Raw genomic sequence first — 26,262 nt, 5'->3', positions numbered from 1 at the left:
ATGTGTTTATGCACAATCTTGACCTGAGAGTACACTCAGCTGAATTGAGCCCCTGTAAGAATACCCGAAACATGCACATGGACATGCCTCAGGACGGCAATTAACCCCACCCATCCACATTCCGTGTTAGAACTTTCTGAGTTCAGGGAACACTCCTTCTACTGGTTCATAATCACTCCTGAGCTGCTGCCTGACTCTGTGTGCCTTCCCTTCTCTTTCATTTCTTCCCCTTTCTCCTCAGTTTATTTTGTATTCATCCTGTCTGTTCCATGTTCTTTTTCTCCTTCCCCTCACTCTTTTGCCATTTTTCTTATTCCCTTCCTCTGGCCACGCAGGGTGGCAGGCATGGGAGCCCGTCAAGTGAGCTGGCAGGACCGAGGGTGCACATACCCACAAGCAAACTTAAGGTCTTTTTCAAGGTACAAGTGCCATATTTATTGTGGTATTTATGTACTTCTTAACCATTTCATATGCATAAAGTTATGATGCTGTGTTTATCAGGTTCCTATCGTTTTGTATGTATTTCTGGCAAACTTCTTTTTTTTTAATTTATTTGACAGAGAGAGGGCGAGAGAGCAGAAGTAGGCACAGCTGCAGACAGGGAGAGGGAGAAGCAGGCTCCCCCCTTGAGCAGGGAGCCCAATGCGGGACTTGATCCCAGGACCCTGGGATCATGACTTGAGCGAAGGCAGATGCTTAACTGACTGAGCCACCCAGGCGCCCTCTGGCAAACTTTTAAAATGTTGTGTCCCAACCTCATTTTCCCAGGAGCCCTATAGTTTTTATTTCTCAAATATGCAGAGCATGGTGATTTTCAAGAAACATGTATGTCTTATTATAGCCGAACTGACTGTCCCTTGTGCTTATGGCATATCTTCATCTGTGAAATTAAAAAAAAAAAACAACAACTTTAGGGACATCTTCTTTAAAGAAGAGTGAAAAACTATTTCCATTGTATACAGAGAATCCGAAGAAGTCACTGACTATATTTGGGCTACTCAAGAGTCAGGAGGGAATGGGGCACCTGGGTGGCTCAGTCAGTGAAACGTCTGACTTGGGCTTAGATCATGATCCCAGGGTCCTGGGATCAAACCCTGCCCGGGGTCCTGGGATCGAACCCTGCGTCGGGCTCCCTGCTTAGTGGGGAGTCTGTTTCTCCCTCTCCCTCTGACCCTCCTTCCCACTCGTGTTCTCTCTCTGTCTCAAATAAATAAATAAAATCTTAAAAAAAAAAGAGTCAGGAGGGAAGCCAGAAAAAAAGAATAAAAAAGAATCCAGATTTCCCAACTCTTTCCCCCACCCCCCAAGTCCAAAAAACCTGAATGTGCTTTGTACTTAGTAGGCGTAGGCACATTTGATAAATACATTTTTCTTTGAGCAAGAAAAGTTTTTGATAAATAATCCTGTGGAATTTGAGGTCTGAGAAAAATGGTAGAATCAAAACAGGGTGGTCAAAATAGGGTGGGTTATTTCTATTACTGCTTATCTTATTTGATTTCTAAAAAAGGGATATCCTTTAATTTACTGAAATTTAGAGTAAAACAGCACTTTGTGGCCCCTGAAACTTTGGTGTAACCCTATTATTTAAACTCATATTGGCAATTACAGATTAATATTGGCCAAAGCATTCAAATTACACAACATTGCGTTTTATGTAGCCAAGTATAAGTGACTTCCAAATGTTGGATTTATGTCCAAGTTTAGACCATAGCCAATTTGTAGAATGCCTGACACTAAACTTCCTTGATCAAATCTCCCAGTCTCACTATTTTCCAATGATGGTTTCTAAATTACTTTATTCATGTAGCTCAAAAAAGCAATGATGACCATGTTTTGGGGGGCAAGGACAAGGTATAAATGGGTTGTTGTTGTTTGGGGGGGCTAAAGTCAGAACATCATTTCCAAGGTTTATTAAAATATATATATACACAAAGCCAGGAAGTAAACTCAAGTACCTGTAACAACTGAGGCAAGTGGACAGGGCTTGCTATTTTGCTATCTATGTCTGTTAAAAGCCAAGTCTGAGTGATGGCAATATAAAGGCCTTCCAACTCTTAACCTAGTGCCCTCAAGTACTAGTCTCTAGAAGACTCTAGAAGACTCTGTTTCTTCCCTATTAGGGAAGACTTCCATTTGGTCACAGGGTCAGCATAGACATTAACTGAAAGACGTAGACATACTAAAAACCATTCTTCTGAAAAGCTCTTTCCCTGGCATATTACCTGTTCTACATTGCCACTGAAGACCCCATCGAGGATAAAGTACGTCCAGAACAGTGGCCATTCACACTCAATGTTTTCAAATAACTTCAGCTCAGATGGTTCATAATACAGGCGACCGGGATCCTGGTAAAAACACAAAAAAGTCTATCTTATCACTGCAAAGTCAGCCATACATCTTTTGTTTGGAGGTCTCACAATATAGCCTTTCACTTTTGATAGTTTGTTTCAGAGAAGGCAGGGCATTACATATTCCCCCTCCCTCAGCGAATACTTTGTGATGTGACTTGTAACTAGTAGAACTGGGGTAAGAATGATACCATAGGCAGGTATATGAAGAAGTGAGATTCATTTACAATAAACATGAATGTGATTTTATATTTGTTAAGTTTGAGGTAGCAGCAGAACATACAAATAGAAATGTTTACAAGGACAGCAAGTGATGAGGGTTCGGGAATGACTCTCATGGAGGTGACACTTGAAGCACAAGTTACAGATGTAGTACCTACATACAGTGAACAAAGGACCCAAGAACAGAATCTTGGTAAACCCTCATAGTTTCGTGAGGAAAGAACAAAAAGAGAAGAATTAGGATAGTGTAGTGTTGTATAAAGTAAATGGGAAAAGAATTTCAAGAAAATGGAGGGGTAGGGAACAGTAATGTACTACAGAGAAGTCACGTATAATAGGGATGGGATAAAGGCTATTGGATTGATCATTTGGGAGATTCTGATGATATTTCAGAGTGTAATTTTAATAGATTGGTAGAGCTAGAAATCAACAGGCCTAAAGAATAAAGTGGAAGAAGGGAAGTAGACCAGAAGAGTTTGAGCTCGGTGATTAAAAAAAGCCCTAAACAACGTGTACATTGCCAGTGAAGTGCTCCTTCTTGACCATTCATTCCCTTCAATAATACTTAATTTTCTCCATTGATAATTCCGTGGAGAACTTTTGACAAGTGGAACAGAAGGATGTTAACTTTTCAAGATCAGGTTCTGTTTAGAACTAACCAACTGCAAGAGATGGAAGGGGGCCAGGAAGACCTATCAAAGGAAAGATTTTCCCCTTTGTAATTATGAAATATTGGGGAGGGAGATTCTTTGAGACTATTCAAATATTCTGTTTCTGCTTAAACTCTCATCCACTGATTTAAGCATCTGTCAGTAGCTCTTTCCTGAAACCAACCAGCTACAAGAAGTGGAAGAATTGCACCTCCCTCTCTTTTATTTAATCCATAAAGGCTCACAAATTAGAACTTGGCAACTAAGCCCAACGAAGGCAGCAAACATAAGTTATTGTTATCCTATTGAGTGATTATTTTAAATACCACCAGTGAGTTAAGTATTTTCTCTTTTGAGTATTTTTTTATTATGTTCAGTTAGCCAACATATAATACATCAAGTATTTTCTCTGAATGAGACTACAGACAGTAGTGACCATTCTACTGTGGACTCATTTTGGGGAAAAGAAACTTACCTCTTTAGGAGTTTTATATCCATCTCGTAGAAAGCGACAGCAACCATAACGCCCCTGGGAATGCAGAGAAAAAAAAATCAGAAGCATGTACATTGGTACAGTCATATAATGCATCAGAAATACATCCTTTGCAACAGCTATACATACTGACCTATCACCAACACAGATACAGGATTTAAAAAATAATAAAATGTAATTAAAAAAAAAAAAACAAACCTCTGATATCAGCCCAGCAGCAGAAACTGATTTCAGCAATCAATGTGAGTTCCAGTGAGGGCTAAGTCACAGGCTTTTCCCTAAAGCAGAGTTTCTAATATTACCCTCTCTATCACTTTCCACATAGGGTAAGTCTGTAACAGCCCAATTACTAATCTATGTGGTCCTGTTCACAGAGCTCATAAGGGAGCAACAGGCTTTTTTTTTTTTTTTTAAAAAGACAACATATTTTTTGTTAAATTTTGAGATAATTTGAGACTGACAGAAGAGTTGCAAAACCAGTACAGAGAGTCCCCATTACCCTTCATCCACTGTCCCTTTATATTAACATCTTACATAACTGTAGAACATTTATCAAAACTAAAAAATTAATCTTGGTACAACACTATTAACCAAAGTACAGAACTTCTTTGGATTTCTCCAGTTTTTCCACTAATGGCTTTTTTTTCTCTTCCAAAACCCATTTCAGGATCCCACTGCATTCAGTTGTCACATCTCTTTAGTCTCTTCCAATCTGTGACAGTTCCTTAGTCTTTCCTTGTTTCTCATCACCTTGACGCTTTTGAAGAGATCATCCGTTATTCTGTAGAATGTCCCTCAATTTGGTTTTGTCTGATGTTTTCTCATGATTACACTGAGATAATGCATTGTTTGCACAGATACCACACTGGTCAATATGTTCTATTACCGGGGGTGTTAACACTGATCATTTGGGTAAATCACTGACTCGAGGCCCCCAACGACATTAATTTCTCCTTAAAGTCAAAGCCTTAAAGAAAAGAAGGGCACGTATGGACATACCTGAAGCTTGGTGATGATTTCTTGCTTTGTGAGCTCTACCAACTGGCCATCCTCTACTGCAAAGGCTGGGAAGGAAATAACTGAAAGCAGACTAGCATCTACCTCTTTGGATGTGGAAGCGCGGGGGAGTATCGAATTAAGGATAGACTAAAAAGGAAGAAAGGAAGTCAAAAGTGGCACATTAGTAAATAACTTGGGATTATAAAACTAATAGCTTTAGTTTCAAAAGATCTATGTGGAAGAGGATCATTTGGGAGAAAATCTAAACATTATACCATAATAATGATTCAATGATAATCAACATGGAATTCCATAGTAATTCAGTAATAATTTCTAAGTGAGAGCTTAGCAAACTAGCTATTTCTGTACATCATCCCCTGTCTTAATACTGCTCTCAAGGCTTCCCAATCCTGAATCTTAACGAGCTGCTAATGGATAAAGAATACTCTAAACATCATCTGTCCACAATCCCCTTGCACCATTAGCAACCACTGAAGCATAAAGATAGAGAAAATGCAGCTGCTGAGAAAACAGGATGTGGAAAGCTCAGCTCCTACACTGCTGACATTTATTTTTTCCAAGGAAAATTTCACATTTTTGAAATGAGAAGATGAGTTTATATTCACCATTGTTAACTAATCAGGGTTTGAAGACGGGGAGAAAGTCATCTTACCAATGAGAAGAACCTTACTCTTAGAGAGAGTAACCCTAAACAAAAGTGAAGATACATATTTACCACTTAAAACGGTCTAATCCCAAACATCTAAGCCTAGAGCCAACTGGGGACAAGAGAATGTTTCAAAGCCACTATCAAGAAGAACACTCAAAATCAGTCACCTCTTGTTCTCTTGGTATTATTTAGAAAAGGAGCAGAGCCCATAGATCCTTGATAGGACAACACTGGAGAATTCCATATACTATGATGAGATTCCTTTATAGCCATGGCTGAGAGAACAGGACTATGACCTATGTTATAGTTTATGCTATATCAACCTTATCTCAGCATGGGAAGCTTGGATAATACATTTTTGACACATGGTAATAAATCAGATTATGTACTCTTGGGTCTCTTTATTCTCAAGGCCATGCTCATCCCGAGTCTGGGTAAGAATAACATTTTCTCTAATGTCCTTCATTATTCTCTTACCTGGCAGTGTTGTACTTCATCAGCCAGGACATGGATAACTGATTGGGGCCCACCTTTCACACCAAACAGGTCCAGTTCATCCAAAGCTTCCAGGGCTGCCTATGAAGAGCAAAGAAAGAAAGGACATTTTCCGCAAAAGATACAGATTTCTCCTCCCTGTACAGCAGTATCATATCAGTGCATATGAAGTCATTTTGAATTTGTTCAGCAGAACAGCAAAAACAATGTAGCATTCTTTATTCCCAGGGGCCTCTGAGTTTTTCTTTGCCTCCCATATTATCCCAGAGACAGTTAAGATGGAGGCTGCAAGCATCCTTTCATGATAAAAACCTCAACAAATTCAGTATAGAAGGAACATACCTGAACATAATAAAGGCCATATACAACAAACCCACAGCTAACACTTGTGATGAGCACTGGGTATTTTAAGTGTTGAATCACTATACTGCACACCTGAAACTAACTGGAATTCAAATAAAAAAAAAACAATAGTGAAAAATTGAAAGCTTTTCCTCTAAGATCAAGAGCAAGACAAGGATGCCCACTCACTCCACTCTTACTCAACATAATATCTGAAGTCCTAGCTAGAGCAATTAGGCAAGACAAAGAAATAAAAGGCATCTAAATCAGAAAGGAAGAAGTAAAACTGTCATTATCTGAAGATGATATATTATATACAGAAAATTGTAAACTCAACCAAAAAGTGTTGGAACAATCAATAAATTCAGTAAAGTTGCAGGATATAAAATCAATGTACAGAAATCAGTGGCATTTCTGTACATTAACAACAAAAAACATCTGGAGAAAGAAATAATGAAAACTATCCCACTCACAATAGCATCAAAAGTAATAAAATACTTAAGGGTAAATTCACCTAGGGAGGTAAAAGAGCTGTACAATGAAAACTACAATACTTGGAGGAAAGAAATTAAAGACAAACAAACGGAAAGATATCCCATGTTCAATGGATTGGAAGAAATAATATTGTTAAAATGTCCATACTACCAAAAGCCATCTATAGATCCAATGCAATTGCTATCAAAATTCCAATGGCATTTTTCACAGAAATAGATAAACAATCCTAAAATGTGTCTGGAACCACAAAAGACACCAAATAGCCAAAGCAATCACAAGAAAGAATAACAAAGCTGGGGGCATCACACTCTTGATTTTAAACTATACTACAAAGCTATAGTAATTAAAATAGTATGGTATGGGCATAAAAATAGACACACACCAATGGAACAGAATAAAAGTCAGAAATAAACCCCTGCATTTACAGTCAATGAATATTTGACAAGGGAGCCAGGAACAGTCAATGCAGAAAGAATAGTCTCTTCAACAAATGGTGTTGGGAAAACTAGATAACCACATGCAGAAGAATGAAATCAGACCCCTAACTTACACCCTCACAAAAATTAACTTGACATGGACTAAACATAAGACCTGATACTGTAAAACTTCTAGAAGAAAACATAGGAAAAAAAGCTCCTTTATACTGGTCTTGGCAATGATTTTTTAGATATGACACCAAAAGCACAAGCAACAAAAGCAAGAATCAATAAGTGGGACTACATGGAACTAAAAAGTTCCAGCACAGAAAAAGAAACAATCAAAAAAAAAAAAAGAAAAGGCAACCCATGGAATAGGAGAAAATATTTTCAAACTATAGGGATTAATATCCAAAATATGTAAATAACTCATACAGCTCAATAATAAAAAACAATTCAATTAAGAAATGAGCAGAGGAATTGAATAGGTATTTTTTCCAGAGAAGACATACGAATGGCCAACAGGTACATCAAAAGATGTTCAAAGTCACTAATCAACAGGGAAATGCAAATCAAAACCACAATATGATTTCACTTCCCACCTGCAAGAATGGCTATTATCAAAAAGACAAGTGGCTCGGGAATGTGGAGAAAAGGGAACCCTCGTACACTGTTGGATGGAATGCAAACTGGTTCTGGCACTATGGAAAACACTATGGGGGTTCCTCAAAAACTTAAAATAGGACTATCATATGATCGATCCAGAAATTCCACTCTTGGGCATATATACAAAATAAATGAAAAGAGGATATCAAAGAGATATATGTACCCCCTGTTGATTGGAGCATTATTCACAATAGCCAATGTACAGAAACACTAACTGTCAACAGATGAATGGGTAAAGAAGACATGATACACACACACTCAATGGAGTATCATTCAGCTGTGAGAAAGAAGGAAATCCTGCCCTTTGTGACCACAGGGATGGACCTTGAGAGCATTATGCTAAGTGAGATAAGTTAGAGAAAGACAAATACTGTACTATATCACTTATATGTGGAACTTAAAAAGCCACATTCAAAAAAACAGAGTGAAATGGTGGTTACCAAGGGCTGGGGGATGGAGGAATTGAGGAGATGTTGTTTAGAGGTACAAACTTGTGGGGCTCCTGGGTGGCTCAGTTGGTTAAGCGCCCAACTCTTGGTTTCAGCTCAGGTCATGATCTCACAGGTGGTGGGACTGAGCCCCACATGGGGCTCCATGCTCAGCAGGGAGTCTGCTTGAAGACTCTCTCCCTCTGCCCCTCCCCCCCATTTGCTCCCTTTCTGTCTCTCTCTCTCTCTCTAAAATAAATAATTCTTTTTTTAAAAAGGTACAAACTTGCAACCAGTAGATAAGTAAGTTCTGGAGACCTAATGCATAGCACAGTGATTATGGACAATAATAGTGTATTATAAACTTCTAAGTTGCTAAGACACCAAATATTAATCATTCCTATCACAAAAAAATGATAATTGTATGATGTGATAGAGGTGTTACCTAACACTTTGGCGGTAATCATATTGCAAAAAAATGTGTCAAATCAACATGTTGTACACTCCAAATTTACACAACGTTATATGCCTATTACACCTCAATAAAAATACATTTTATTTTTAAAATTTTGTTTTATTATTTTTATCTCCAGTGGCTGAATTCTTTAAAAATGCATTTAAAAAAAGATACAGCATAGATAAAGTTATAGCATTATCAAGCCAAGCATCACACTTTAAAAATAATTTGAACAAGGCACAGATGAATTTATAGTAAACCACTCTTTTGGTAGGGTAGCTGCAAGTATGATACCAGCACATAAGATATGCTAGAAGTTGTGTGGATGTAAGATATTAAAATGCAACAGCCATTAGGTATTGGCACATCACTGAATTTCCATAGGGAAGTGAATACCCTAAAAAGATACTATGATTGACTTAAAGATGAAAGTTACTAGTCACCAAGGCAGAAGATTTAAAAAAAAATAGAATTTGCTTATTAATTTCCTGCTTTTCTGATTATAAAATATGACATACTTGTTATAGAATATTTGAAAACATAAAAAAAGTATAGAGAGGGCAAAAAAATCACCCAAAATAATGCTAATATTTTTGGCATGTTTCCTATTAGTTTTCTTTATGTAAATCTGTCTATAGTTGAGATCATGTTTCATATGAAATTTGGTTAGGATTCTTTCTAATTTATTTAACCATTTAACAATTGTTGGAAATTTAGGTTGCTCTTATTGTTTTGGTTTTTTAGATTCCACATATAAGTAAAATCATATGCTATATGTCTTTGTCTGGTTTATTTCACTTACTATAATACCCTCTACATCCATCCATGTTGTCATGAATGGCAAGATTTCATTCTTTCCTATGGTTGGGTAATGCATTGTGTGTGTGTGTGTGTGTGTGTGTGTGTGTGTGTGTGTGTGTGTGTGTGTGTGTGTGTGTGTGTGTGTGTGTGTGTGTGTGTATCACATCTTCTTTATCCATTATCTATAGATGGATACTTAGGTTGCTTCCATATCCTGGCTATTGTAAATAATGCTGCAATAAACACAGGGTGTATTATTATCCTTTTAAAATCAATCTGTGTCTTTTGGTGGGGAAACTTCAATTAGGTCATGCATAGTTATCATTATAATGGATATGTTTGATCTTATTCCTGCTATTCTATTTTATGACTTCTTGCTGTCTCCAAAGATAAGAGCTGAAATTCAGGCAGTAGCAATGGGAAGGAAAAGATGGAGTCAAGTGGAAAGGTAGTAATGATGATGATGATGCTATGTGGGATGCAGGAGAGTGAGGGGGGTGCAGGATTGACAGATGGTTCTCTTGACAATCAAGTTTTGTCAACTGGTGTATGGAAGGGGAAGGCCTCTTTTTATTTTTGTAATGGTAGAGAAGATGAGTTTAGTTGAAGATATGTTCTCTGGGGTGCCTGGGTGGCTCAGCTGGTTAGGTGTCTGACTCCTGATTTCAGCTCAGGTCATGATCTTGGGGTCGTGGGATCGAGCCCTGTGTTGGGCTCTGTACTCAGTGGGTAGTCTGCTGGAGATTCTCTCTCTCCTTCTCCCTCTGCCTGGCCCTCATGTGCACATTCACTCACTTCTCTGTCTCTCTCAAATAAACGAATAAATCTTTAAAAAAATATGTTCTCTGAGGTCTCTGTGGTATAGGTAAGTAGAGATATGCTACAAAAGCAGTTGGATATACAAATCTGGAGCTAATGAAATAAATCTTTACCTACACGTCCATAGTTCTATGGGAGAATCCGAATTTTGCCTGTGTCTTAAAAGAACAATTTGGTGATGATCCAAATTCACATTAAGCCTTTATCTATGATAAAGGTGTATTTCCTTACCCCACACTTGGTACAAACAAAGCAAGGAAAATTACCTTTGCCATTCCAACTGAACTGGCATTCAATTCTGAGATCCCTTGGTTGGTCTTGTCTCCACGTTCCCATATCCCGAAGTCCTAGCATAAAAAAACCAGCATACCATTAGCAAGTCATTACTACTAAATGCTTACTAGACACACAACTCTTCAATAAAAGGCACACATAGTAGCTAATTTGCCATACATATGTGTACCCACAACACCTATTAAGGAGATGCCAATGAGTTGAGTTGCCCCTGTAGCTCTTTTCCTAGTAGCTTCAAATTCTCCTGGGACCTCTAAGAAGTTGGAAGACTCCTCAACAGCTGATCAGGCCTAATAACTATAACTCAGTCCATGTAGAGAAATGCTTCTCAAAATTTTTTATCAAGGCAGATACTCAAAGGGTCTAGAAGATGGAGCCTAAACAGCACCCCAGTGTTTTATCTTAAATATCTATTCTAATTTTACTCTCTATTGGCATTGACAATGTACCATACACTAACCTATGCACTTTATACTACTATCTTCCTTAATCCTTATATCTTATAGATGATGAAACTAAGGTGCAGAGAGAGGCTAAGTGCCTCACCCAAGGCCACACAGCTAGTAAGTGACAGAGCTAGGATCAGAGTCCAAGTACTCTCAGTCCAAAGTGTAAATTCTTAAACATAGCTGTATATGGCCCCTTGATAATATAACACTTAAAATTACTTTTTAAGAACTGTTTTATTTGAAATAACTTTCAACTTACAGAGAAGTTAGAGAAATACTACAGTGAGTTCCCATATACCTTTCACTCAACTTGCCCTAATGTTAACTCCTGACATAACCACAGTACACTCATCAAAGCTAAGAAATTAACATTAGTACAATACTAGTAACCAGATTATGGACTTTGTTAGGATTTCACCAGTTTGTCCACTAATAACCATTTTATGTTCCAGGATCCAATCAGAATACCATGCTGCATTTGTCATGCCTCCTTAGTCTCTTCCAATCAGTTAAAGTTTCTCAAGTCTTGCCTCTCATGATCTTGACACTTTCAGAAGATCAGTGGTCAGGAATTTTATAGATTTCTCTCAATTTAGGTTCACCTGATGTCTTCCCTTCATTAGATTAAGATTGTGCATTTTTTTGGTCAAGATTTCTACAGATGTTATGCTGTGTCCTTCTCACTGCATCATATCAGGGAGTACACGATGTTGATATGTCCTATTATGGTGATGTTAACCTTCATCATGTGGTTAAGGTGGTGTCTGCAGGGTTTCTCCAGTCTACTGCTACTATTTTCCCCCGTATGATTAATAACTATCTCTAGAAAGATACTTTACAACTGTGCAAATATCCTGTATCTCCTCAAACATCTACCCACTAATTTAGCATCCATTGGTGAATCTTGTCTGCAACCATTATTACAATGGTGCTTCAATGGTGATTTTTTTTAGTTCCTTCATTACCTCTACAGTCATTAATTGCAATTCTTAATTGCAATTCTTCTCTAAGGAAGAGCTGTCCTTTCTCCCTCATTCATTTATTCATTTGTTTATATCAGTATGAACTTATAGATATTTAGGTTATTCTCTGGGTTATAATAAAATATTATCGTTACTTGTTTCATTGCTCAAATTGTTCCAGCTTTAGCCATTGGGAGTTCTTCCAGGTTGGCTCCTGCACCCTTTGGACATGCCCCATTCTTTTTGAACATGTCCTCACTTTCTGTCACAAGATACTGTAGTTTCATCTTGTATTTTCCTGCCCCCAGCCCTAGAAACAACCACTTCAACAAGGAAGCCTGTTGTGTGGTTTTTTTTTTTTTTATTACGAATAGTTACAATCCAAGACCTAGGCACTGGCTCATTGTCACTGTGGTGTCATTGCTTCTAGGCCCTCTCATTGAACAGAATTTGCAAATATCCATGTGTACACATGCATGTGTGCATGCACATACACACACACACACACACACCCCTATGTTTGTTTCTGTATTTACCTTAAATTACTTTTTATATCAAATCTCTGAGTTAAAGTGAAGCTTCTGGAAGGTAAGCCATATTTATCCCATGGCTAGCCTCACTTGTCCCCAAACCCAGCTCTACCCTAATTTGTGCAGCAAGATTAGAGTATGAGAAGGCACATATCATTAATTCTGCTGCTGCAACCCCTGGCTGCAATGGAGAGGCCAGAGAACCCTGACCTGTACCCTGGACCTTAGCAGGCCTACGGTATCAGAAGGCAAAAATGATCAGTCAACAAATAAGGTCTGCTTGCATCAAATATGTCTATGTTAAACTTATCCTTTTGGCAAATATGGAGTGACAGGTCACAGGTTTATGCTCCCATCTAAACCAGTGAAAAACAACCAAACAAATTAAACAATTAGATGACTAAAAAGACTGGACTATTTATGACACAGCCATTTTCAATACAGTGAACATTATGCAATGAAGAACAGTGATCCCTGAGAGAGGAGATGTTAAATATATTATGATTTAATATAAACCTACCTCATATGGTAGTTGTGAGAAAAAGGAACTATTTTTTGTATAGTAAGCACTGAATCAATGTCTACAGATATTAAACATATGACTAAATTTTATGTCTAAGTAGCTAACTTACACATTATACTCCCTAGCCATCTTGCTCCAGTTCAAGACCACAGACCACTAAAATAAGACAATTTAGCTCCAGATTCCCAAATACAAGACATGAGATATTACAGAATTTGACAGGAGTGGAAGCACAGCATCTTGACCCTTTTGTCTCTGTAACTCCTTTGGAGAGAAGGCAAAGAGAGGATGATGGAGCTTAGCAAAGAAAGAGGCTGAAGGCAATTTCTGTCAGAAGTTTTATAGATTGATTCACTATGAGGGGCAGCATTAGGAGAAGGAGGGGGTTGTTCAGTATTTTTAGAAACATATGTTTAAAATCAATTCCCAAATGAGTACTTACAGCAGTTTTATATGCAGCTTCAATGTAAAACACAAGGTTCTGTATGAAATTGACTTCATCTAGACTGTGGATGATATGAAGTCCTGAGGAAAAAGAGAATAAAGATATAGAGCTGGTCAATTATCACTATAGGCTTTATAGGCAGCCACAGTAACTAACCGATCCCATTACTCCTAAGTAATGGAACAATGAGAGACACTTTGATTCCTAAACCAGAAAAGCAAAACCACAAATCAGACCTAGGCTAGTCTTCGACTATGTGAGATACCAGCATATTATAACATGGAGGAATTTTAACTGTTATTTGTAGGTGTCCATAGAAAGTCTCAGACTCCTAATTCTATAGGTAATTAATTTACAATGTGCCTTAAGGTATCTGGAAGAAGAAAGACAGCTATTTCAAAAAAGAGTTGGAGAGAGTCTAAATACTAAGCAAGAAGTAGCAAAAGATTATGATTTTAAGGAAAACTTAAAACTATACTTTTTGGAGTAAAAAATGTTAATTATTCTAAATGTAAACTACACAAAGATAGTTATAGCTTACAAATGGAGTGTTTTGCATGAATTATCCATTTAATTTTTACATCAGCCCTAAGAAGTGCGTACCTCTATTTTCTCCATGAGGCTTAGAGAGATTAAATATTTGCCTAAGACCATTTAACTATAAATAGTGAAAACAGACCCAACTATCATCTGTTTCACTTCAGAGACTGAGTTCCTAACCAAGATGCTATACTGCTTCCCAGTATGTATAGTATGATACATTTTTCTTTAAAAATTAACTCCTCTCAAACAAAACAAAACAAACTCCTCTCCCCTCTCCTGTGCCCCCAACCCCTATAAGGAAATACCAACAGGGGGGTGCCTGGGTGGCTCAGTTGGTTAGGCGACTGCCTTCGGCTCAGGTCATGATCCTGGAGTCCTGGGATTGAGTCCCGCATCAGGCTCCCTGCTCGGCAGGGAGTCTGCTTCTCCCTCTGACCCTCCCCCCTCTCATGCTCTCTCTCTCTCAAATAAATAAATCAATCTTAAAAAAAAAAGGCAACACACCAAATATTTAAAAAAAAAAAAGAAATACCAACAGGCATACAGTGAGTCTTTCTCCCACCCTGAATCACATCATTCCCCACCTGCCAAATCTCTCTGAAAGAAGTCAGAATGGCTAAAATTAACAGCACAAGACACAAGAGGTTTAATTATACATTTGTAAAAACTCACTGAAATGTACATTTTAAAATGGCTGGATTTTATTGTATGTAAATTATACTTTGATAGACTTGAAAAAAGAGAGCCATTTATATGTTGAAAGATTGGAGTGCTACATGAGGTATTCCAAATGGTAAGATTTCCAGGGAGGCAGGAGTCTGTATTTTCACATTTTGTAAAGTTTGTGTGATATGTGAAGTGATCCCCTCACATTATTTAACATTAAAATGATTATTTAATTATGTAATATTTAATAAAAATTCTGTTACATAAAAAAAGAAACCAGTCTTACCAGTTTCTTCTGTATCCTTTCAGAGAAATATTATGCATATATAAAAAGTATCAAAGAGTAGTATACTATATTGTATCTTGCTTTTTTCATATACATCTTGGAGACAATTTTAAAGAGATCTGCCTTATTTTTTTTAATGGCAACATGGCATTTCACTAAATGGCTAATCATATAACCATTTCCCTACTGAAAACATTTAGGTTGTACCTAATGCTTCATCATTATAACCAATGCTGTAATGAATACATATATATATACGAATACATATATGATATATATGATACACATGAATATATATATGATATATACATGAATGATATATTTATATATCTTTGTGCACATGTACCAGTATATCAAGGTAAATTCTTAGAAGAATTGCTGAGTCACAGATTTATGCATATTATTTTTTCCCAACACTGTATTGTGAACATTTTCAAACAAACAGAAAAAATGACAGAATCTTACAGTGGACATCTGTATGCATATCATTTGGATTCAAGCATTAACATTTTACTATATTTTTCTACCACATATGTATCCATCCATCAATACATCTTTTTTGATACATTTCAAAGTAAGTTGCAAATATCAGTACACTTCTCCCTAAATACTTCACCATGTGTACATTAAACATTGATAATCTTCACCAAGTTACTCTGCAAAGAAGTTCTACAGTTTACATACCAATCAGCCCTGCCTGCCTGTTCCCTATACCCTTGTCAACACAGGCCTTAAAAAACATCTTTGATCTTTGCCACTGTAATGAAGGAGAAATAAAATCTCTTTGTAGCTTAATTTGTAGTTCTTTTAATTGTGGGTAAGGTTGTGAGTCTTTTTATATGTTTATAGCCATCCACATTTCTTTTCCTATGAACTCTTTGGTTGTGTCCTTTGCCAATTTCCATGGAATTGCTGGTCTTTGAGCTACTGACATATTGATGAATATTAAGGAAATTATCCTTTTACTCATCATATGTGTTGCAAGTATTTTTCCTAGTTTGTTTGGACTTTGATTTGCCTACAGTATATTTTTCTTCTTGGAAACTTTATTTTTCTTAAGATTTTATTTAAATTCAAGTTAATTAACACACAGTGTATTATTAGTTTCAGAGGTAGAATTTAGTGATTCATCAGTTACATATAACATCCAGTGCCAATGCTCATTATATCACGTCTTCCTTAATGCCTATCACCCCATTATCCCATCCTCCCACCCAACTCCCCTCCAGCAACCCTCAGTTTGTTCCCTATAGTCTCTTCTGGTTTGCCTCCCTCTCTGTTTTTATCTTACTTTTTTCTCAGACTCTTTAATTAAGAAGCTTTATCCCATGAATGTTTCTGGTACTTCTATAATTTCATTTTTAAAAAGATTTATTTATTCATTTTAGAGAGAGAGTGTGTGAGAGTGGGGGGAGGGGTAGAGGGAGAGAATCTTCAAGCAGACTCCCCACCGAGCGTGGATCCTGATGCAGGGCTCGACCCCACGGCCCATGGACGAGATCATGACCTGAGCTGAAACCAAGAGTTGGACTCTTAACTGACTGAGCCACCCAGGTGCCCCTATAATTTCATTTTTTTTTGCATTTATTTATTTATTTATTTTTTAAAGATTTTGTTTATTTATTCATCAGAGACACAGAGAGAGAGGCAGAGGGAGAAGCAGGCTCCCAAGGAGCAGGGAGCCCGATGCGGGACTTGATCCCAGGACCCTGGGATCATGACCTGAGCCGAAGGCAGACGCCTAACCATCTGAGCCACCCAGGCACCTTTGATCTATTGACAGATGTTTTAGATCACAGAACTCTGTAACTTTAGAGCCAAAAAGGACTGTATGATCCATACCATCAGACAGCAAACTCCTCCTGATGCATGGCTCTGTCAAAACCAGAAACCACAGCACAGGTCAGTAGCATTAGCAATGTGTCTTTCTTGTAGCAGTAATGACCTTAACCTCTTGGATAGAGAGAGAAAAAAGAGACGAGATATATAATATTGGACATCAGCTTCACAGCTTTATCTCGTCCCCTTTGTGTGCCAGAGTGCTTGTGCAGAGACTGAGAGAAGGCAGACAGTGTGAAACTGGTTTTGTCCATCTCTCAGACTTGTGTCACAGCTAACAAATCACTATACGATTTAAATGCCACATTTCTATTATCTGTCCCTTTACTCATGATATTGTTTAAATGGCCTTCTCCACATCTTGAAATCCAAACTGTTCATTCAAGGCCCAGTTCAAATTCTATCTCCTCTGTGATGCTGTCATTGATTCTTCTCTTCTGTTTCATAGAATTTTATTTTCCTTGCTCTAATGAACTTACTTTTTACTTTGTACTATAAATAAATCTGTACCTAAATTTGAAGGAAAGAACCATTTCTTATTTATATTTATAGTCCCTAAAAGTATCTCACACAGTATTGTGAATGGTATTAAATAATACTGAACAATAGATGTTCAATAATGATTTACTGAATGATCTTATTAAACAACCCAGTTAACCGCAGGAGAGGGACCTGTCTCTTGAGGCAACACCATACATTCAGGACCTCTGCATCCTGTCCCCTCTGTGGAGCCAAGACACTGCTTGTAGAACAGAGGATACATAGAGATGAAATGAGGTAGGGCTAGGTAAGGCCAAAGACGGCAGTACTATTTAAAGCATACTAAAACATGCAGAGCTCCAGAAATGAGGCCAACTCAGTGGTCTATTTCACTTACATTGACTTGTACTCATCTATCAATAAGCCTCTCTCCTTCATTTTTAACAACGTAATTGAGATATAATTCACCCATTTCAAGTATATAATTCAGTGGTTTTTAGAGCATGCAGTATTCTGCAACCATGGCCACAATCAATTTTAGAACATTTTCATCACCCCTAAAAGAAACACTATACCCATTACCAGTCATTCCCCATTTCCTTTCATGACTTGCTCTCCCTCTCCCTCCATCTAAGCAATCGCTAATCTACTTTATGTCTCCACAGATTTGCCTTACCAGACGTTCATACATGTGCAGTCATACAATATGTGGCCTTTCATGTGGAGTTCTTTCACTTATAATGTTTTCAAGGTTCATACGTGTTGTAGAATGTATCAGTGCTTCCATTCTTTTTGTTGCTAAAAAAATATTCCATTGTGTGAATGTATCATATTTATCCAATTATCAGTTGATGGACATTTAGGTTGTTTCCACTTTCTGACTCTTATAAATAATACTGCAATGAACATTCATGTATATATACAAGCTTTTGAGTGAACAGTTTCATTTCTTTTGCACATATACCTAGGAGTGCCTTCTTTTTTTTCCCCTTCCCATATGTTCATCTGTTTTGTTTCTTTAATTCCACATATGAGTAAAATCATATGGTATTTGTCTTCTCTGACTTATTTCGCTTGGCATAATACACTCTAGTTCCATCCACATCATTACAAATGGCAAGATTTCATTCTTTTTGATGGCTGAGTAATATTCCATTATATATATATGTATATATATATTTTTTTTAATTTATCACATCTTCTTTATCTGTTCATTGGTCATTGTACTCTTTCCATAATTTGGCTATTGTTGATAATGCTGCTATAAACATCAGGGTGCATGTATCCCTTTAAATTAGTATTTTTGTAGCCTTTGGGTAAATACCTAGTATTGCAATTGCTGAATCATATGGTAGTTTTTTTTTTTTTTTAACTTTTGGAAAACCTCCATGCTGTTTTCCGGAATAGCTGCACCAGTTTGCATTCCTAACAACAGTGCAAGAGGGTTCCCTTTCTCCACATCCTTGCCAACACCTGTTGTTTCTTGTGTTGTTGATTTTAGCCATTCCCAAAGGTGTGAGTTGATATCTCATTACACTTTTGATTTGTATTTCCCTGATGATGAATGGTGTTTGGCATCTTTCATGTGTCTGTTGGCCATCTGTATGTCTTCTTTGGAAAAATGTCTATTCGTGTCTTCTGCCCATTTTTTTTAAAGATTTTATTTATTTATTTGAGAGAGAGAGAATGAGACATAGAGAGCATGAGAGGGAAGAGGGTCAGAGGGAGAAGCAGACTCCCTGCTGAGCAGGGAGCCTGATGTGGGACTCGATCCCGGGACTCCAGGAATCATGACCTGAGCCGAAGGCAGTCGCTTAACCAACTGAGCCACCCAGGCACCCTCTTCTGCCCATTTCTTAACTGGGTTATTTGTTTTTAAGGTGTTGTACTTTATAAATTCCTTATATACTTTGGATACTAACTCTTTATCAGATACATCATTTGCAAATACCTTCTTCTATTTTTTAGGCTGCCTTTCAGTTTTGTTGATTTTTGCTGTGCAGAAGCCTTTTGTCTTGTTGAAGTTTCAATAGTTTATTTTTACTTTTGTTTCCCTTGTCTCAGGAGACACATCTAGTAAGAAGTTGCTATGGTCGATGTCACAAAGGTTACTGCCTGTGTTCTTGTCTAGGATTTTGATGGTTTCCTGTCTCTCACATTTAGCTCTCTAATCCACTTTGAATTTATTTTTGTGCATGGTGTATGAAAGTGGTCCAGTTTCATTCTTCTGCATGTAGCTGTCCAGTTTTCCCAACACTATTTGCTGAAGAGACTTTTTTCCATTGGATATTCTTTCCCCCACTGTCAAAGATTAATTGACCATATAGTTGTGGATTCATTTCTGGATTTTCTATTCTGTTCCATGATCTATGTGTCTATTTTTGTGCCAGTACCATACTGTTTTGATCACTACAACTTTGTAATATAATTTGAAGTCTGGAATTGTGATGCCTCCAACTTTTTTTTCTTTTTCAAGGTTGTTCTGGCTATTCGGGGTCTTTGTGGTTCCATACAAATTCTAGAATTGTTTGTGCTAGCTCTGTGAAAAATGCTATTGGTATTTTGATAGGGATTGCATGAAATGTGCAGATTGCTTTGGATAATACAGACATTTTAATAATGTTTGTTCTTCTAATCCATGAGCATGGAATGTTTTTCCATTTCTTTGTGTCATCTTCAATTTTCTTCGTCACTGTTTTATAGTTTTCAGAGTACAGGTTTTTTACCTCTTTGGTTAGGTTTATTCCTAGGTATCTTATGGTTTTTGGTGCAGTTGTAAATGGGATCAATTCCTTGATTTCTCTTTCTGATGCTTCATTATTGATGTATAAAAATGCAACAGATTGCTGTATGTTGATTTTATACCCTGTGACTTTACTGAATTCCTGATCAGTTCTAGCAGTTTTTTGGTGGAGTCTTTAGGGTTTTTTTTTTTTTTAAGATTTATTTACTTTACAGAGAGAGAGAGGGAGAGTTGGGGGAGGGAGCAGAGGGAGACAATCTCAAGCAGACTTCCCGCTGGGTGGGGAGCCTGATGTGGGGCTCAATCCCATGACCCATGAGATCATGACCTGACCCAAAACCACAAGTTGGACACTTAACCAACTGAGCCATCCAGGTGGCCCTAGGGTTTTCTATATACGGTATCATGTCATCTGCAAATAGTGAAGATTTTATTTCTTCCTTATCAATTTGGATGCCTTTTCTTTCTATGGCTAGGACTTCTAGTACTATGTTAAATATCAGTGGTGAGAGTAGATATCCCTGTCTTGTTCCTGACCACAGAGGAAAAACTCTCAGTTTTTCCCCCTTAAGGATGATACTGTCTGTGGTTTTTTTCATATATGGCCTTTATGATGTTATGTTCCCTCTAACCCTACTTGTGTAGGATTTTTTATCATGAATGGATATTGTACTTTGTCAAATGCTTTTTCTGCATCTAATGAAAGGTTCTTATGGTTCTTATCCTTTCTTTTATTAATGTGGTGTATCATGTTGATTGACTTGAGAATTTTGAACCACCCTTGCTACCGAGGAATAAATCTCACTTGATCGTGGTGTGATTCTTTTAATGTACAGTTGGATTTGGTTTGCTAGTATCTTGTGGATAATTTTTGCATCAATGTTCATCAGGGATATTAGCCTGCAGGTCTCTTTTGTGTAGTGTCTTTATCTAGTTTTGGTATCAGGGTAATGCTGGCCTCACAGAATGAATTTGGAAGTTTTCCTTCCCTTTCAGTTTTTTGGAATAGTTTGAGAAGAGTTAACACCTCTTCTTTATTTTTTTTAAAGATTTTATTTATATATTTGTCAGAGAGAGAGAGAGAGATAGAGATAGAGAGAGAGAACACAAGCAGGGGGAGCAGCAGAGGCAGAGGAAGAAGGAGGCCTCCTGCTGAGCAGGGAGCCCGATGTGGGGCTCAATCACAGGACTCTGGGATCATGACCTGAGCCGAAGGCAGATGCTTAACAACTGAGCCACCCAGGGGCCCCAACACCTCTTCTATAAATGTTTGGTAGAATTCGCTGGTGACATCATCTGGCCCTGGACTTTTGTGTGTAGGAAGTTTTCTGATTATTGATTCAATTTCTTTGCTGGTTATTGGTCTGTTCAAGTTTTCTATTTTTTCCTGTTTCAGTTTCGGTAGTTTATATGTTTCTAGGAATTTATCCATTTCTTCCGGGTTCTCCAATTTGTTGGCATATAGTTTTTCATAATATTCTCTTATAATTGTTTGTATTTCTGTGTTGTTGGTTATTTCTCTTCTCTCATTTGATTTTATTTATTTGGGTCCTTTCTCTTTTTAATAAGTCTGATTGGAGGTTTATCAATTTTATTAATACAGTCAAAGAACCGGCTCCTGGTTTCATTGATTGTTCTATTGTGTTTTTAAATTTTCTATATAATTTAAACAAGGGAGCAAGATGGCGGAGGAGTAGGAGACCTAGATTTCATCTGGTCTCAGGAATTCAGCTGAATAGGGATCAAACCATTCTGAACACCTACGAACTCAACAGGAGATCAAAGAGGAGAGTAGCAACAACTCTCTGAACAGAGAAGCGACCACTTACTGGAAGGTAGGACGTGCGGAGAAGTGAATCCAAGGCGATATTCGGGAGGATAGACGGCGGGGGAGGGGCCTCCGCCGGCCGCTTCTGGCAAGTGATAGATCCACGGAGCACAAAATCAGAACTGTTAGAAGTCGGCTCCGCTGAGGGACGTCGCTGCAGTGGCTAAGCAGGGGGTGGAATCCTCCCGGGACAGTGTGGTCTCAGGACCCTTGGGGTCACAGAAAGACCAGGGGTGCCTGAGTGCGCCAGAGCTCCCAGGTATCGGAGTGGGGAAGCCGGCTGCAGAGACGGAGCTGAGGCGCGGGCTCTCAGCTTGGGGTTGCCATAAACTGTGATCCGCGGCCCAGTCGGGCCACTGCTCCTCCAGCAGGGACCCAACAGGTGGCAGATCCGGGGAGACTCCCCTTCCTTCCTGGGGAGGCCGCAGGAATCTGCGGGGTTTGGAGACTCCACACGGGGTCGGGTGCCAGAGATAGCAACGCTCAGTCACAGGCCGGGTGAGCACGGAGAGCGGCCGGAGACTGGGGACAAGGGAGTGACTGCTTTTCTCTGTGGGCGCACTGAGGAGCGGGGCCCCAAGTTCTCAGCTCCTCCGGGTGGAGATTGGGAGGCCACCATTTTTGCCCTGGTCCTCCAAGGCTGTACGGAGAGCTTGCAGGGAACAAAAGCTCCTGAGATCAAACCCGAGCAGCTTGCTTAGCCCGGTCGGACAAGGGCGGGGCAATTCAGCCTCCGGCAAAGACATTTGGAAACCACAGCAACAGGCCCCTCCCCCAGAAGATCAGCACGAACAGCCAGCAAGCCAAGACCAAGTTTACCGATCAAGGAGAACGGGAGAACTCCAGCGCTAGGGGAATACTGCACATAGAATTCATGGCTTTTTTTTTACCATGATTCATTAGTTCATCAAAGTTAATTTTTGTTAACTGTTTTTTTTTCTTCTTCCCTTTTTCAACCAACATCTTATCAATCTCTTTTTAAAAAAAAAATTTTTTTTATTTTTCATTTTTAGAGTCATATTTTATCCCTTCATAGTAGTTACCCTTATTTTTGGCATATATATATAAGTTGTTCTCTCTTTAAAATTTTGAGATACAGTTTCTTCTAACAGATCAAAATATACCCTAAATCACTAGTGTATGGCTCTGTTCTAGTCTCCTGCCTGATCACATTCTCTCCCTTTTTTCTTTTTTTTTTCTTAAATCTTCTTTCTTTTTTCAAACAACTTCTTATCTTATCAAGTCCTTTTATAAAATCTTTTATATTTTTCATCTTTACAGTCATCTTCTATCCCTTCATTGTATCAACCCTTATTTTGTACATATACGTCTTTCTTCCTTTAAAATTTTAGGAGGCACTTTTTTCTAACAGACCAAAATATGCCCAAAATCTAGTGTGTGGCACTGATCTATGCACTAGCCTGATCATATTTGATCATATTCGGCTTTTTTTGTATTGTTCTGTTTTTGTTTTTATCTTTTTTTTCTTTTTTTTCTCTTTCTTTTATCTTTCTTTCCCTTTCTTTTCCCCTGGTTTCAGGTCTTTTCTGATTTGTATACAGTATATTTGCTGGGGACGTTGTAAACCTGTTAGCATTTTGTTCTCTCATTCATCTATTCTCCTCTGGACAAAATGACAAGACGAAAAAAATCACCTCAGCAAAAAGAACAAGAGGTAGTACCGTCAGCCAGGGACCTACTCAATACGGACATTAGTACTATGTCGGACTTGGAGTTCAGAATCATGACTTTAAAGATACTAGCTGGGCTTGAAAAAAGAGTGGAAGTTATTAGAGAAACCCTTTCTGGAGAAATAAAAGAACTAAAATCTAACCAAGTCAAAATCAAAAAGGCTATTGATGAGGTGCAATAAAAAATGGGGGCACTAACTGCTAGGATAAATGAGGCAGAAGAGAGAATCAGTGATATAGAAGACCAAATGATGGAAAATAAAGAGGATGAGAAAAAGAGGGAGAAACAACTACAGGATCACGAGGGCAGAATTCGAGAAATAAGTGATACAATAAGACAAAACAACATTAGAATAATTGGGATCCTAGAAGAAGAAGAAAGAGAGAGAGGGGCAGAAGGTATACTGGAGCAAATAATAGCAGAGAACTTCCCTAATGTGAGGAAGGAAACAGGCATCAAAATCCGGGAGGCACAGAGAACCCCTCTCAAAATCAATAATAATAGGTCAACACCCCGACATCTAATAGTAAAACTTACGAGTCTCAGAGACAAAGAGAAAATCCTGAAAGCAGCTCGGGAGAACAGATATGTAACCTACAATGGTACAAATATTAGATTGGCAACAGACCTATCCACAGAGACCTGGCAGGCCAGAAAGGACTGACAAGATATCTTCAGAGCACTAAACGAGAAAAATATGCAGCCAAGAATACTATATCCAGCTAGGCTGTCATTGAAAATAGAAGGAGAGATAACAAGCTTCCAGGACAAACAAAAACTAAAGGAATTTGCAAACACGAAACCAGCCCTCCAAGAAATATTGAAAGGGGTCCTCTAAGCAAAGAGAGAGCCTAAAAGCAGCAAAGATCAGAAAGGAACACAGACAATATACAATAACAGTCACCTTGCAGGCAATACAATGGCACTAAATTCATACCTTTCAATAGTTACCCCGAATGTAAATGGGCTAAATGCCCCAATCAAAAGACACAGGCTATCAGATTGGATTAAAAAACAAGACCCATCCATATGCTGTCTGCAAGAGACTCATTTTAGACTCAAAGACACCCCCAGATTGAAAGTGAGGGGGTGGAAAACCATTTACCATGCTAATGGACACCAAAAGAAAGCTGGGGTGGCAATCCTTATATCAGACAAACTAGATTTTTAAACAAAGACTGTAATAAGAGATGAGGAAGGACACTATATCCTACTTAAAGGGTCTACCCAACAAGAAGATCTAACAATTGTAAATATCTATGCCCCGAACATGGGAGCAGCCAATTATATAAGGCAATTAATAACAAAAGCAAAGAAACACATTGACAACAATACAATAATAGTAGGGGACTTTAACACCCGCCTGACTGAAATGGACAGATCGTCTAAGCAAAAGATCAACAAGGAAATAAAGACTTTAAATGACACACTGGACCAAATGGACTTCACAGACATATTCAGAACATTCCATCCCAAAGCAATGGAATACACATTCTTCTCTAGTGCCCATGGAACGTTCTCCAGAATTGATCACATCCTAGGTCACAAATCAGGTTGCAACTGGTACCAAAAGACTGGGATCATTCCCTGCATATTTTCAGACCACAATGCTTTGAAACTAGAACTCAATCACAAGAGGAAAATTGGAAAGACCTCAAATACATGGAGGCTAAAGAGCATCCTACTAAAGAATGAATGGATCAACCAGGAAATTAAAGAAGAATTACAAAAATTCATGGAAACCAATGAAAATGAAAACACAACTGTCCAAAATCTTTGGGATACAGCAAAGGCAGTCCTGAGAGGAAAGTATATAGCAATACAAGCCTTTCTCAAGAAACAAGAAAGGTCTCAAATACACAACCTAACCCTACACCTAAAGGAGCTGGAGAAAGAACAGCAAATAAAGCCTAAACCCAGCAGGAGAAGAGAAATAATAAAGATCAGAACAGAAATCAATGAAATAGAAACCAAAAGAACAGTAGAACAGATCAATGAAACTAGGAGCTGTTTCTTTGAAAGAATTAACAAGATTGATAAACCCCTGGCCAGACTGATCAAAAAGAAAAGAGAAATGACCCAAATCAACAAAATCATGAATGAAAGAGGAGAGATCACAACCAACACCAAAGAAATACAAACAAGTATAAGAACATATTATGAGCAACTCTATGCCAGCAAATTAGATAACCTGGAAGAAATGGGTGCTTTCCTAGAGATGTATCAACTACCAAAATTGAACCAGGATGAAATAGAAAACCTGAACAGACCTATAACCACTAAGGAAATTGAAGCAGTCATCAAAAATCTCCCAACAAACAAAAGCCCAGGGCCAGATGGCTTCCCAGGGGAATTCTATGACATTTAAAGAAGAATTAAGACCTATTCTCCTGAAACTGTTCCAAAAAATAGAAATGGAAGGAAAACTTCCAAATTCATTTTATGAGGCTACCATTACCTTGATCCCAAAACCAGACAAAGACCCCATCAAAAAGGAGAATTACAGACCATTATCCTTGATGAACACGGATGCAAAAATTCTCACCAAAATCCTAGCCGAGAGGATCCAACAGTACATTAAAAAGGATTATTCACCACGACCAAGTGGGATTTATCCCTGGGCTGCAAGGCTGGTTCAACATCCACAAATCAATCAACGTGATACAATACATTAACAAAAG

The 26,262-nt window shown here is 38.1% G+C and overlaps 1 protein-coding gene across 2 annotated transcripts in view; it reads right to left on the bottom strand.

Moving 5' to 3' along the window:
* The window catches only part of PHKA1 (phosphorylase kinase regulatory subunit alpha 1), a 158,602-nt gene that overhangs the window by 108,097 nt on the left and 24,243 nt on the right, over positions 1-26,262 (bottom strand). For both annotated transcript variants that reach the window (XM_028101449.1, XM_028101450.1), the window contains exons 5-10: positions 13,502-13,584; positions 10,568-10,648; positions 5,860-5,958; positions 4,713-4,859; positions 3,696-3,749; positions 2,223-2,345 (exon numbers count right to left, since the gene is read on the bottom strand). In XM_028101449.1, coding sequence (XP_027957250.1) covers positions 2,223-2,345; positions 3,696-3,749; positions 4,713-4,859; positions 5,860-5,958; positions 10,568-10,648; positions 13,502-13,584 — 587 coding nt within the window. The remainder of the gene's footprint in view (positions 1-2,222; positions 2,346-3,695; positions 3,750-4,712; positions 4,860-5,859; positions 5,959-10,567; positions 10,649-13,501; positions 13,585-26,262) is intronic.

This window comes from Eumetopias jubatus, unplaced genomic scaffold (assembly GCF_037043125.1).
Source record: "Eumetopias jubatus isolate StellerSeaLion01/CBP00866 unplaced genomic scaffold, mEumJub1_p1.0 scaffold_11, whole genome shotgun sequence".
NCBI lineage: Eukaryota > Metazoa > Chordata > Mammalia > Carnivora > Otariidae > Eumetopias > Eumetopias jubatus.
Note: the sequence above shows the minus strand (reverse complement) of the source record. Positions and strands in the feature narration are given on the sequence as shown.